The following is an 11,916-nucleotide window of genomic DNA, read 5'->3' as shown; positions in this document are numbered from 1 at the left end:
AGAACCTATCTAGGGTGGTGAGGGAAGCTAGGGGCCAGGTATCCTGGTCAGCGCATAGGTACAGAACCTATCTAGGGTGGTGAGGAAAGTCAGGGCCTAGCGGTAGATTTAGTCAGGGGTCACAATCTCCCCCTTCCCTAGACACAAGGTTTCCCTTCCCTTTCGCTGTTCACTTGGTACTTCCCTGTACCTAATGTAACAGGATTGAGTTGACGTTTAAGGAATAATCCAAGACTCAAGACCAAAATCCCGGCTAACAAATATAACCTCGGACATGTTGGCGCTTTGCTCCTCCCTCTTTGAGGCAATTCAGAAAACATCAGCTTATCCCTCTAAAAATAAAGCGACTAGATATAAACAATTTTTGTCTTTTTATTGTTAGAAATGTACATTTAATATTATTATTTTTATTATTATTTATCATTCATGTCCTCAATGTACAATATTTATAAATATATACTATTCTTATTCTAAAATAAACAGCGAGTAGCACTGATGATGATGAGGATGATGATGAGGAGGATGATGATGATGAGCAGGAGGATGATGATTATGAGGATGATGATGAGGAGGATGATGAGGATGATTTAAGTGCTATATCAGATTATAGTAAGAAAATATAGTCTATATGTATATACTATAGCTAAACATCATGTCTACCAAGGCCAGACAGCGGGCGGTGGGCGACGCTGCGGCGTTGTGGTACGTTCCGTTCATGCCAAGTCCACAGGAAAATGATGGGAAAGTAGTGACAATCGGATCTCGTGGATTATAGGATAATTTATATTAATGCCCATGTATTCTTCACCGCCATTATATTCTGGATGTTAAAGAGAACGTGCGCTGGAGGCGTCTATTTATTACCAATCTGGCAGAACAGCACAAGGGAGACGATCATGGCCGCCAGCTGTAAGGGAGAGAGATAATGGTATGAACATGGTTAGACGGTAACTGGTGTAAACACTTTTGCAACCCTTTTAAAAAAAAATCTTCAACCGTTTTGTGTACACAGCTCCCATGCATCCCTATGTGTCTCCGTGATTACTACACTGACTACAAACAAATCCTGAGACATCTGATCTGGAAGTCTTATGCCACTACAGAAGGCAGGTGGATGAAAGTAACTTCAGCATTTGATAGACAAGAGGCGTGTTTGTAGCCTATAACCGTGGACACACATAAGTGCATAGGAGCTGCGTACACAAAACGGCAGGTGGGTGTTTCTGCAGGGTCTGAACAAGCAGGAAGATCTGCACTCAGAATCTGTAAACTAACCGATCCGTCCATAGTGTAGATAATGGGGCACCTACCTCCAGACCACAGATTCCTAGGGCGACACCACCTACAATTTTTCCATTTTGCGACAGAAAGTGTTCGAAAGCTTTCAAGCAGCCCTGGAAAATGGGATAGAAGGAGAAATCAATTGTACATGTAGAAGTGTGAGGTTTGAGCATATTGTGGAGGATCGGAGTCTCACTGGAAGACCGGAGTCTCACTGTAGGACTGGAGTCTCACTGTGTGATCGAAGTCTTACTGGAGGACCGGAGTCTCACTTTAGGATTGGAGTCTCACTTTAGGATTGGAGTCTCACTGGAAGACGAAAGTCTCACTATGAGACCGGAGTCTCACTGTTTGATTGGAGTCTCACTGTGGGACCTGAGTCACACTAGAGGACTGGAGTCTCACTAGAGGACTGGAGTCTCACTAGAGGACCGGAGTCTCACTGTGTGATCGGAGTTTCACTGTGGGACCGGAGTCTTACTTTAGGACTGGAGTCTCACATTGCCTTGTGAGACTCTGGATTTTAAATGTATTTGTTTTCTGTTGGTGTAGAGAGGGTTAATGTCTTTTCCTTTGGTAAGTTCACCTCATGTGCAGCTGGTTTGTGACCACTCCCATCTCCTTTAAATAGTCACACGATCCATCACCTTATTCAGGTAATAGAATTAATTATTTCTGACCACCTTGGAGGGAAGACGTTCTCTAGGAGCTGCTGCTGATCTGTTGCTGGAGCTTTCTTGGTGCTATTGTTTGGAGTCGTGTCACCTGCAGACTTGGTGTCTGGCTACAGCCTTAAAGTTCATTTATATATCCTTTTGTCTATGTCTCCCTGTCTATCCTCCTTTCTGTGTGTCATAGTGGTACTCACCGGCCTTGTCACTATACAGGGTGAGTGGAGAGACTTTAAGGGACTAGGCTCGTTTATGGTGCTATTGTTTGGAGCCATGTCACCTGCAGCCTTGAAGTTCATTTATATATCCTTTTGTCTATGTCCCCCTGTCTGTCCTCCTTTCCCTGTGTGTCGTTAGTGCAGTGCTGATGTCTAGTGTACTCACCGGCATAGTAACTATACAGGGTGAGTGGAGGGACTTTGAGGGACTAGGCTTGTGATGGCGACGAAGGGAAGGACCCATATAGTCACGTTAGGGATCTTAGGGACCAGGCACAGCTTGGTGTCAGAAGGTGTCCCTTCCCTCATTCCCTACCATCAGGGTCCTCCTCTCCTATTCCATCCCCATGGAAACCCGTGTATTTCACCATGCGCCGGACAATCATTGGTCCATATGTATCTGTCACACCATGTGTCCGAGCGTGACAAGACTCTAAATCACTCTGCCACCATTTATAGATTGTATACAAGTGGATCATTAGGTAAACTCTAAACCAATGGCTCAAGGGCATAGGCTCTAAATCACTGGATCTCAGGACATAAAACCACTAGGCTGCCTGATATTGATCACTACATAGACTATAAACCAGTAGATCACCAAGCATAGACTATAAAACAGTCCATCACTAGGTAGACTTTAAACCAGCTGATCGTTATGCATAGACGCTAAACCAGTGGATCATTAGGTAGAATTTTAAGAAGTGGATCACCAAATAGTTTAAATACCAGTAAAACTTGAAGAATAGGGGGCGTGGCCAGCAGGCAGCATGAGCGGTCGCATTTGAGAGCAGCTCCGCAGTCCAACGCTGATATATTCTATTAATCCTGCCGAAATTGGTGCCTAAATACACCTCCGGATTACCTGTGGTGCGGTGATCATTCTGATCGGTAATATGAGTAGAGGTCGCAGTGCTGCGGCGGCTAAGAAGCTGAAGAAATTTGCCCAAGACCGGCAAACAGGCAGAGCGGGAAGCCAGTGAGGCGGAGGAGGAGGAGAACATGGAGGCCGGATCCAAGGAATCGCAGGAGCTGACCTTGCAGCAAGTCTCTACGCAATTACTTGCAGCGATCCAGGATTCAAAAGTGTCGCTGACGGGTAAAATTGAGGAGGTTAAGATCGATGTGGGTCTCCTCCGGCTGGATTTGCAAAATCTGAGAGAGCGGGTAAAGGAGACGGAGCAGCGGATCTCCACGCTGGAGGACGACGCAAGAGCGACGCCGGGCAGATTATCCTCTTTGGAAAGCGCGGCAAACAACTGGGCGCAGAGGGCTGATGATCTGGAAAATCGCCTGCGTCGCAACAATTTAAGAATCCTAGGGATGCCGGAGAGAGCAGAAGGGAGCGACCCTTGTAAGTTCATGGAAACATGGCTCTCCGAAACTTTCCCTGATGCGACGCTGTCAGCGGCCTTCGCCATAGAAAAAGCCCACCGGGTGCCGGCCAGACCTCCTCCCCCAGGAGCACAGCCCAGACCCCTCCTGGCCCGACTATTGAGCAGCAGGGATAGAGATGCGATCCTTGGTGCGGCGAGACGCCAGGGCCCGATCTTACACAACAACGCTTCCATATTGATCTTCCCTGACTTCTCAGTGTCTCTTCAGAAAACAAGGGCATCCTTCATCCAAGTGAAAAAACGCCTTAGAGAACACCAAATTGCTTACTCCATGATCTTCCCAGCCCGTCTCAGAGTGGTTCATCAAGAGCGCTCCCTTTTCTTTACTTCTTCTGCGGAGGCGGATGATTGGATCAACACACTGAAGAGGAAGCGCTGATGCGTTACAGTTATGGGCGATGCCTGGAGGGTCGTTGTTGTGCTGGCGTCGCGGTTTTGATCCACTTATTTCTTCTTCTCTGGAGTGAGGTCGGTAATGCGATTCTAATTCCTGGGACGTCGTGTCCGAAATCGCTGTTGCGATCGCTTTATGATCATCCTATGCAGGTATTCGGCGTCCCTTGTTACTGAAGGCGCGAAATATTTTTGTTTTCTTCTCCTCTTCTGTCATGTGAGTGGAGCGGGGCTCGGGATCGCCATTGCGTCCGCGCCCTGATCTCCTGGTTCCAGTTCGCTGAGAAGCTGATGAACTTATCAGGATGCGCTGGTGCGCTTGTGGCCCTCCGGAAGCTTGTGAGCTACTGGGTGCGATTATTATTGGCCTTCCATTGAGCCGGTTTCCAGGTCGGCCCCCCTCGGGTCTGGATAGCTGGAGGTCGCGTCTTTGGATGTGACGTGGCCTGCGATCACTGCGATCATTGCTAAGTCCAGTTTGAGCTCCAGATCACTCGGTCGCAGGTGCGTCGCTGGTGGGACCGGACCGAGGCGAAATCAGGCGGGACTTGGGCCAGACCGCTGTTGCGGCACCAAGAACACTTTCAAGCGAACTCGTGTCATCCTGTATCTTTTGATCTAACATGGGACTTTATTTTGGGTTCGCAACATTTGGCAACGCACTTAAGTTCATAATGCTGAATTTTGTTTTTAGAGCTGTATTAAGTTTCTAAGGTCACCATACATCATAATATCTTATAACCTAAGGTTACCTGCAAATTTTCCTCTCATTTCTTCCACACTTCCATTTCTTCTCTCCCCCTCCCCCCTTTTTGCTTAATTCCTCATCCCCCCTACCCCCCCCTTGTTCCCTTACTCCCCTTCTACTCTAAGTCTCCCCCTTGCTCCTCTCTCCAGCTTCCCCCTTCACCCTTCCTCCCTCCCCCCCCAGTTTCCTCCCATTTTTGCCCTCCGCTACCTCTTTTCCTCTTCACATCTCTATATTCTCCCTCCCTCATCCTCTTTCTTCCTCTCTCTTATCTTTTTTTCTCCTCCCTCTCTCTCCTTCCCTTGCCCTCTTTCTTTTTCACATTTCTCCTTCTTCCCCCCTTTTTCTCTCCCTTATTTCTATACCCATCTATTCTTGGTTCTTTTATTTATGCATGATTAAAGGCTATGCTGCAGGGTAATTCATATTATTGGACTGCAGGAGAAGCTTAAGTCCTTGTTTGAGGACACCCCCGTACCAAGTACACCATTTAGCCACGTTGGTTCACCCTAGTCGTTGCTAGGGAAAATCTCTCCTGGTCGCACTACTGGACCAGTTCTTATCGGTTGTGTGAGTGCAGCCGATTGTTTGTATTTAAGGGTACGTTTACCCCAGTTCTACTGTAGGTTAAGTTTTTGACATTTTCCATTCAATTTAGCAAGTGGTATCTTTCAATGGCTTTAAGCTTGATGACATGGAATGTTAGGGGACTGGGCACATCCAGGAAAAGGGGAAAAGGGCGGCAGTATTCGCACATATCAAAAGATCCAAAGCTCAGATTGTATGTGTGTCGCCCGGGGACCAGGGGGTACTCAGATCCGGGCCACAGAGTCACTTCTGTGGGTATCACGGTGGCGTGACCCGGTCTGTGATCCCAGGCTCCACAGTATAAAGGGATTTGGTAAGGGAGATTTATATTGTCCGTGACGCCACCCACGGTTGTGGTGATTGTGGAACACCACCGCTGCTCTGGACGAGGATCCCGGGAGTGATGGTATGGAGCAGCTAGATGTTAGTTCTCCCCTCCGTGGGTAGGGGGGTTGGTTGTCCCGGGGCCCGGTGATGGGGTAAGCAGGGAGCAGGGCGCAGTGCTGCAGTGCGGTGCCCGAGGGCACGGGTGTACTCACAAGTAAGTCACACGGAGTCACTGGTAAACTAGGAATTGCCGGTGTCCGCAGCCTTCGGTACGGGGGTGTTAGTGTCCCACACACGGTGCAGCAGCCCTTGTTGTTCTTTCCCTGCAGCCAGGTGCCTTTCTCTCCACTCTCTTCCTCTTTCTCCTCAGCCAGGAACGGGGAATCCACTCCCCTGTAGTGATCCGGGTACCCAGGTACCGAGGGGCCACCGCCCTGCTCCGGCTACCTCTGGCCCCTTCCTCACTACAGCCTGTCCCGGCCCTCTCGGAGCACGCTTCACTATCAGCCTGGGAGCTACAACTCCAGGCTCCTCTTCTGTCTCCTCTCCACACACTCTCTGCTCCAGCCCCTCCCCTCTGCTCTGCTTTCTCTTACCCTGGGGGATGTGGTTTGTCTTGCTGCACCGGTGTGAGATCAGATTACCAAGGAGGATTAACTCTTTCTGTGACAACCTGGCTTTGCCAGGGCGTCACACACCCCCTTGGTAAAACACGGCCCGTCCTCGGGCCGTCTGGCCACCAACATTTATTAAACTGGGAAAAGAATAAAACATTTTAAACATTTTCACACACGCATTTTCAATCTTCCCACAGCGGGATGTACATTGCTTCAACGTTGCGACAACAAATAACACTTTTAATAATGGCAACGTAACGGGTCCTTTAGTCACCCACCCAAACAATCTAGCCTTGGTGCTGCCCCTAGGAAGTGGGCAGCACCCCTTGACCCCAGTCCAGAAACGGTTCCAGATTGGTCAATGGGACCGGTACTTTGCTGCCGTTGCGGCCGGGCGGACTGCCGGAGCCGTCGTCATCTCCGTCGCGGCCGGGCGGACTGCCGGGGCCGGTGGCAGGGCGGTGACAAAGGTGAAGCCTGGGGACCCCAGGTCTGGGTCCTCCCCAACAGGCGCTGCGGGCTCCGCTACCGGTAACAGGGGTAACGGGTCGGTGCATCGCTGCGGCGGCCTCTCCAGGAACCAAATGCTGGCAGAGTCCTGGCGTCCCTGCCTTTACAGTCCTAGTCACATAAACTGCGGTTCCTTCTTCCTGCTCCCCCTTGGTACTCGGGAGCAGTCCTTCCAGCAACTTTTAAAGTTTCCCTTTCGCTTCCGGTCCTCCGGAGCTTCACTTCCGCCCGCGTTCTCAGGGGGCGGAGCCTCTTTTTCGCGCCCAACGCTTGGGGAAGAAGGTGCTGGGTGGGAGATTTTCGCGCCCAAAATGGCGGCAAAGATGGCGACTTTAAAAATTTTGCAGCGGATCACCGCTGACAGTCCAGAACAAGGCGCACTTCCTCCAGGTAACAGGATGGGTTCGATCCTGTTCGTGATGCCAAATGTGTCGCCCGGGGACCAGGGGGTACTCAGATCCGGGCCACAGAGTCACTTCTGTGGGTATCACGGTGGCGTGACCCGGTCTGTGATCCCAGGCTCCACAGTATAAAGGGATTTGGTAAGGGAGATTTATATTGTCCGTGACGCCACCCACGGTTGTGGTGATTGTGGAACACCACCGCTGCTCTGGACGAGGATCCCGGGAGTGATGGTATGGAGCAGCTAGATGTTAGTTCTCCCCTCCGTGGGTAGGGGGGTTGGTTGTCCCGGGGCCCGGTGATGGGGTAAGCAGGGAGCAGGGCGCAGTGCTGCAGTGCGGTGCCCGAGGGCACGGGTGTACTCACAAGTAAGTCACACGGAGTCACTGGTAAACTAGGAATTGCCAGTGTCCGCAGCCTTCGGTACGGGGGTGTTAGTGTCCCACACACGGTGCAGCAGCCCTTGTTGTTCTTTCCCTGCAGCCAGGTGCCTTTCTCTCCACTCTCTTCCTCTTTCTCCTGAGCCAGGAACGGGGAATCCACTCCCCTGTAGTGATCCGGGTACCCAGGTACCGAGGGGCCACCGCCCTGCTCCGGCTACCTCTGGCCCCTTCCTCACTACAGCCTGTCCCGGCCCTCTCGGAGCACGCTTCACTATCAGCCTGGGAGCTACAACTCCAGGCTCCTCTTCTGTCTCCTCTCCACACACTCTGCTCCAGCCCCTCCCCTCTGCTCTGCTTTTCTCTTACCCTGGGGGATGTGGTTTGTCTTGCTGCATCGGTGTGGGATCAGATTACCAAGGAGGACTAAGGGGTGCTTCACACACAGCGAGCTCACTGCCGAGATCGCTGCTGAGTCACGCTTTTTGTGACGCAGCAGTGACCTCATTAGCGATCTCGCTGTGTGTGACACTGAGCAGCGATCTGGCCCCTGCTGCGAGATCGCTGCTCGTTACACACAGCCCTGGTTCGTTTTCTTCAAAGCCGCTCTCCTGCTGTGACACACAGATCGCTGTGTGTGACAGCAAGAGAGCGACAAATGAAGCGAGCAGGGAGCAGGAGCCGGCGTCTGACAGCTGAGGTAAGCTGTATCCAAGATAAACATCGGGTAACCAAGGTGGTTACCCGATATTTACCTTAGTTACCAGCCTCTGCAGCTCTCACGCTGCCTGTGCTGCCGGCTCCGGCTCTCTGCACATGTAGCTGCTGTACACATCGGGTTAATTAACCCGATGTGTACAGCAGCTAGGAGAGCAAGGAGCCAGCGCTAAGCAGTGTGCGCGGCTCCCTGCTCTCTGCACATGTAGCTGCATTACACATCGGGTTAATTAACCCGATGTGTACTGTAGCTAGGAGAGCAAGGAGCCAGCGCTCAGTGTGCGCGGCTCCCTGCTCCCACTGGTAACTAATGTAAACATCGGGTAACCATACCCGATGTTTACCTTAGTTACCAGTCTCCGCAGCTTCCAGACGGCGGCTCCGTGCAAGCGCAGCGTCGCTTGCACGTCGCTGCTGGCTGGGGGCTGTTCACTGGTCGCTGGTGAGATCTGCCTGTTTGACAGCTCACCAGCGACCATGTAGCGATGCAGCAGCGATCCTGACCAGGTCAGATCGCTGGTCGGATCGCTGCTGCATCGCTAAGTGTGAAGGTACCCTAACTCTTTCTGTGACAACCTGGCTTTGCCAGGGCGTCACATATGTTTACAGGAGACCCATTTATTGTTGGAGACCACTAGAGTGCTTCAGAAGCCTTGGGTTCAATGGTCAGCTCATTCTGTTCATTCCTCATATTCTAGGGGAGTATCGGTACTAATTCACAAAGCACTGCGGTGGGACCCGGGTAAGATTATAAAGGATAATGATGGGAGGTATGTGTTTATCCAGGCTCACATCGATGGGGTTATAATAGTGATCCTGGCCATATACATCCCCCCTGCGATGGGAATCTCGATTCTGTATGAGGCGGCTAAGTTTGCCTCACAATTCCCACAAGCCTTGGTGCTCTGCATGGGGGACTTTAATTTGATTAATAACCCAGGACTGAATAGATTCAACACCCGACAGGTCCCGATCTCCCCCACGATACAAACTAGACTGAGTGCATTCCTACAGGAGGTGGGATGGTGCGACATGTGGCGGTTTTATAACCCAGTACTGAGAGAATATACATGTTATACTCCCGGGAAAAACTCTTTATCTCAAATTGATTACATCTGTGGAAACGCAAGAGTCTGTGCCCATATACAATCGGTATGTCATTTGCCCAGATCAGTATCAGATCACTCTCCGGTATTTGTAGGCATTAAATGGGAAGGATGTAAATCTCGTAAAGTGTCACGGAAGATTAACCCTTGGTGGCTTTCACTCTTTGGAACCAATGATAGGATTCCTGATCAGCTCTGGGCATACACTGAGACGAACTCCGTGGAAGAGAATCACTCGGCCTATTAGGATGCGCTTAAGGCGTATTTGAGGGGATGCTGTCACACCTCTATCTCCTATCTCAAGAAACAGGTGGCCAGAGAGGAGGAGGAATTGGCCACTCAAAATAGAGTGCTCGAACATAGATTCACCTCGGACCCTTCTGAGGAAAACAGATCTCAATGGCTACAGGCTGGGAGGAAATATCTTTTGTACTTGCAAGATAAGGCTAAGAGACATGTCTTCTTCACGAACCAGAGATATTTTGAGCAAGGGAACCAATCTAGTAGTTTACTAGCGTTCTTGGTGCACCAATCCAATAGTTCACCTGCGGTCCTTAAGATTAGAGACCCTGGCGGCGAATCAGTCACTTCCGTCAATGATATTCTGGAGGTGTTCTTGGACTTCTATAGGAACCTAAATGAGTCCAGGCTGACCGTGTCAAGGGAGGAGATCGCTGATTATTTACGAGATCTGGAGTTTCCCAGATTGACTTCGGCCCAGAGATCGGCCTTGGATGAGCCCATTAGTATGGAGGAGATGGTGGAGGTGATGGGAGCCCTCAATAGGGGTAGGGCGTCTGGGCCAGACGGACTCCCGATTGAAATATTTGACAAATATCAGGGGGAGCTGGCTCCAGCCCTCCTGGAGACGGTTGAGGATTCGTTCCGCAGGGGACGGTTGCCTGACTCTTTCTATGAGGCAACCATCATTCTACTATAGAAACCAGATAAGGACCCATTGGATTGTGGCTCGTACAGACCGATCTCTTTGTTGAACTCTGATTATAAAATTCTTACCAAAATACTAGCAACTAGACTCAACAAAGTGATCTCCTCCATAATACATGAGGATCAGTCTGGATTCATTCCGGGTAGGAATACCTCGGATAACCTGAGGAGGGCGCAGGTGGTCTTACAGATGGGCACCAAGTTAGAGGAGGATTGGGCTCTGGTCTCACTGGATGCGGCCAAGGCCTTTGACTCTATAGAATGGCCATACCTGCTGGAGGTACTGCGGGCATTTGGTTTCGGCAACGAATAAATTAGATGGATTGAGATTATATATAAAGCTCCATCTGCTAACATTCAGGTGGGTGTTGGAAACTTTTCCTTTGGGGAAGGGAACCAGACAGGGATGTCCCTTATCCCCTCTCCTGTTCGCCCTTGCCATGGAACCGTTGGCGGTGCGCATTCGGGCGGACCCAATTTACCGGGGAGTGAGGCACCGTAAGGGAGATGAACGCTTGTCTCTGTATGCAGACGACTTGCTATTGTTTGCATCTGATCCGGATTCCTCCATTCCTAGAGCCGTGGAACTAATTGACCGATTCGGGGAGTTCTCGGGTCTGTCAATAAACTGGTCAAAGTCGTACCTCCTCTTTCTGTCTCGGGACAGAGAGGAAATGGCGTACACCCGCATATGTAGGGTTCCAGTAGTGGATCATTTTAAATACCTTGGGATTATACTGGCAGGAAGCCCTTCGGAGATGATAGCAAGAAATATTGCCCCCCTGTTATCACACCTCGGGGAGAAATTTAATAGATGCAGCCAACTCCCGCTCTCAGTGGCGGGAAGGATTAACCTCCTTAAAATGATAGTGCAACCAAAGTGTCTTTATATTACCCAGCATGTATTTGTACAGATCCCCCGCTCTTTCTTTCGGTCCCTGGAATCCTTAATGATCACCTTTGTCTGGGGCACATCCAGATCGAAGGTCCAATTGGCCAAATTGCAGAGACCCAAAGATATGGGGGGTATGGCCCTTCCTGATCTTTATATATACTACCTGGCCGGACAATTGAAATATCTGGGTCAATGGACACTTCCTGGGGTAAGGGGTTCTCCGGAGGGACTCTTGGCAGAGTTCACAGGTGTGGATCTCCTATGGCCACTATTGACAGATCACAAGAAAGCCCCTGAGGGTCGTGTCCTCCCAATACACAAACTAGGGGCCAGGATCTGGAAAGAGGCTAAAGCCATATTCGGATTTCATGATATACCAACTGAGACCCCATTATGGGATAACCTGGACCTTCCACATTTTTGTGGGTTGCCGGGGTTTGGTGAATGGAGGAATCGCGGAATAGTCTCCCTGGGATCACTTGTCCGGGATGGTGAACTCCGCCCCTTTGCACAACTGCGTACGGAATTCGATCTGCCGGAATCTAATGGGTTTCAGTATCTCCAGATCAGGCACGCCTTTCGGGCTCAGTTCTCTGGTCGTGGGGTTAGATTCTCTTCCTTTCCAGTCATTGGAATTATTAGATCGCAGGGCCCTGGCGGTCTTATTTCCAAACTATACTCCTCACTTATTCGGGCCAAAGCCATGAACAGTCCTCTTTCT

General features: G+C 50.4%; 1 protein-coding gene across 2 annotated transcripts in view; it reads right to left on the bottom strand.

Moving 5' to 3' along the window:
• Positions 1-354: 354 nt before the first annotated feature.
• The window catches only part of LOC142304297 (tetraspanin-1-like), a 221,325-nt gene continuing 209,763 nt past the window's right edge, over positions 355-11,916 (bottom strand). For both annotated transcript variants that reach the window (XM_075346543.1, XM_075346541.1), the window contains exons 7-8: positions 1,311-1,394; positions 355-907 (exon numbers count right to left, since the gene is read on the bottom strand). In XM_075346543.1, the coding sequence (XP_075202658.1) occupies positions 854-907; positions 1,311-1,394 (138 nt within the window). In that variant the 3' untranslated portion in view covers positions 355-853. The remainder of the gene's footprint in view (positions 908-1,310; positions 1,395-11,916) is intronic.

The sequence above is a fragment of the Anomaloglossus baeobatrachus genome, chromosome 4 (genome assembly GCF_048569485.1).
Source record: "Anomaloglossus baeobatrachus isolate aAnoBae1 chromosome 4, aAnoBae1.hap1, whole genome shotgun sequence".
In the NCBI taxonomy this organism is placed as follows: domain Eukaryota; kingdom Metazoa; phylum Chordata; class Amphibia; order Anura; family Aromobatidae; genus Anomaloglossus; species Anomaloglossus baeobatrachus.
Note: the sequence above shows the minus strand (reverse complement) of the source record. Positions and strands in the feature narration are given on the sequence as shown.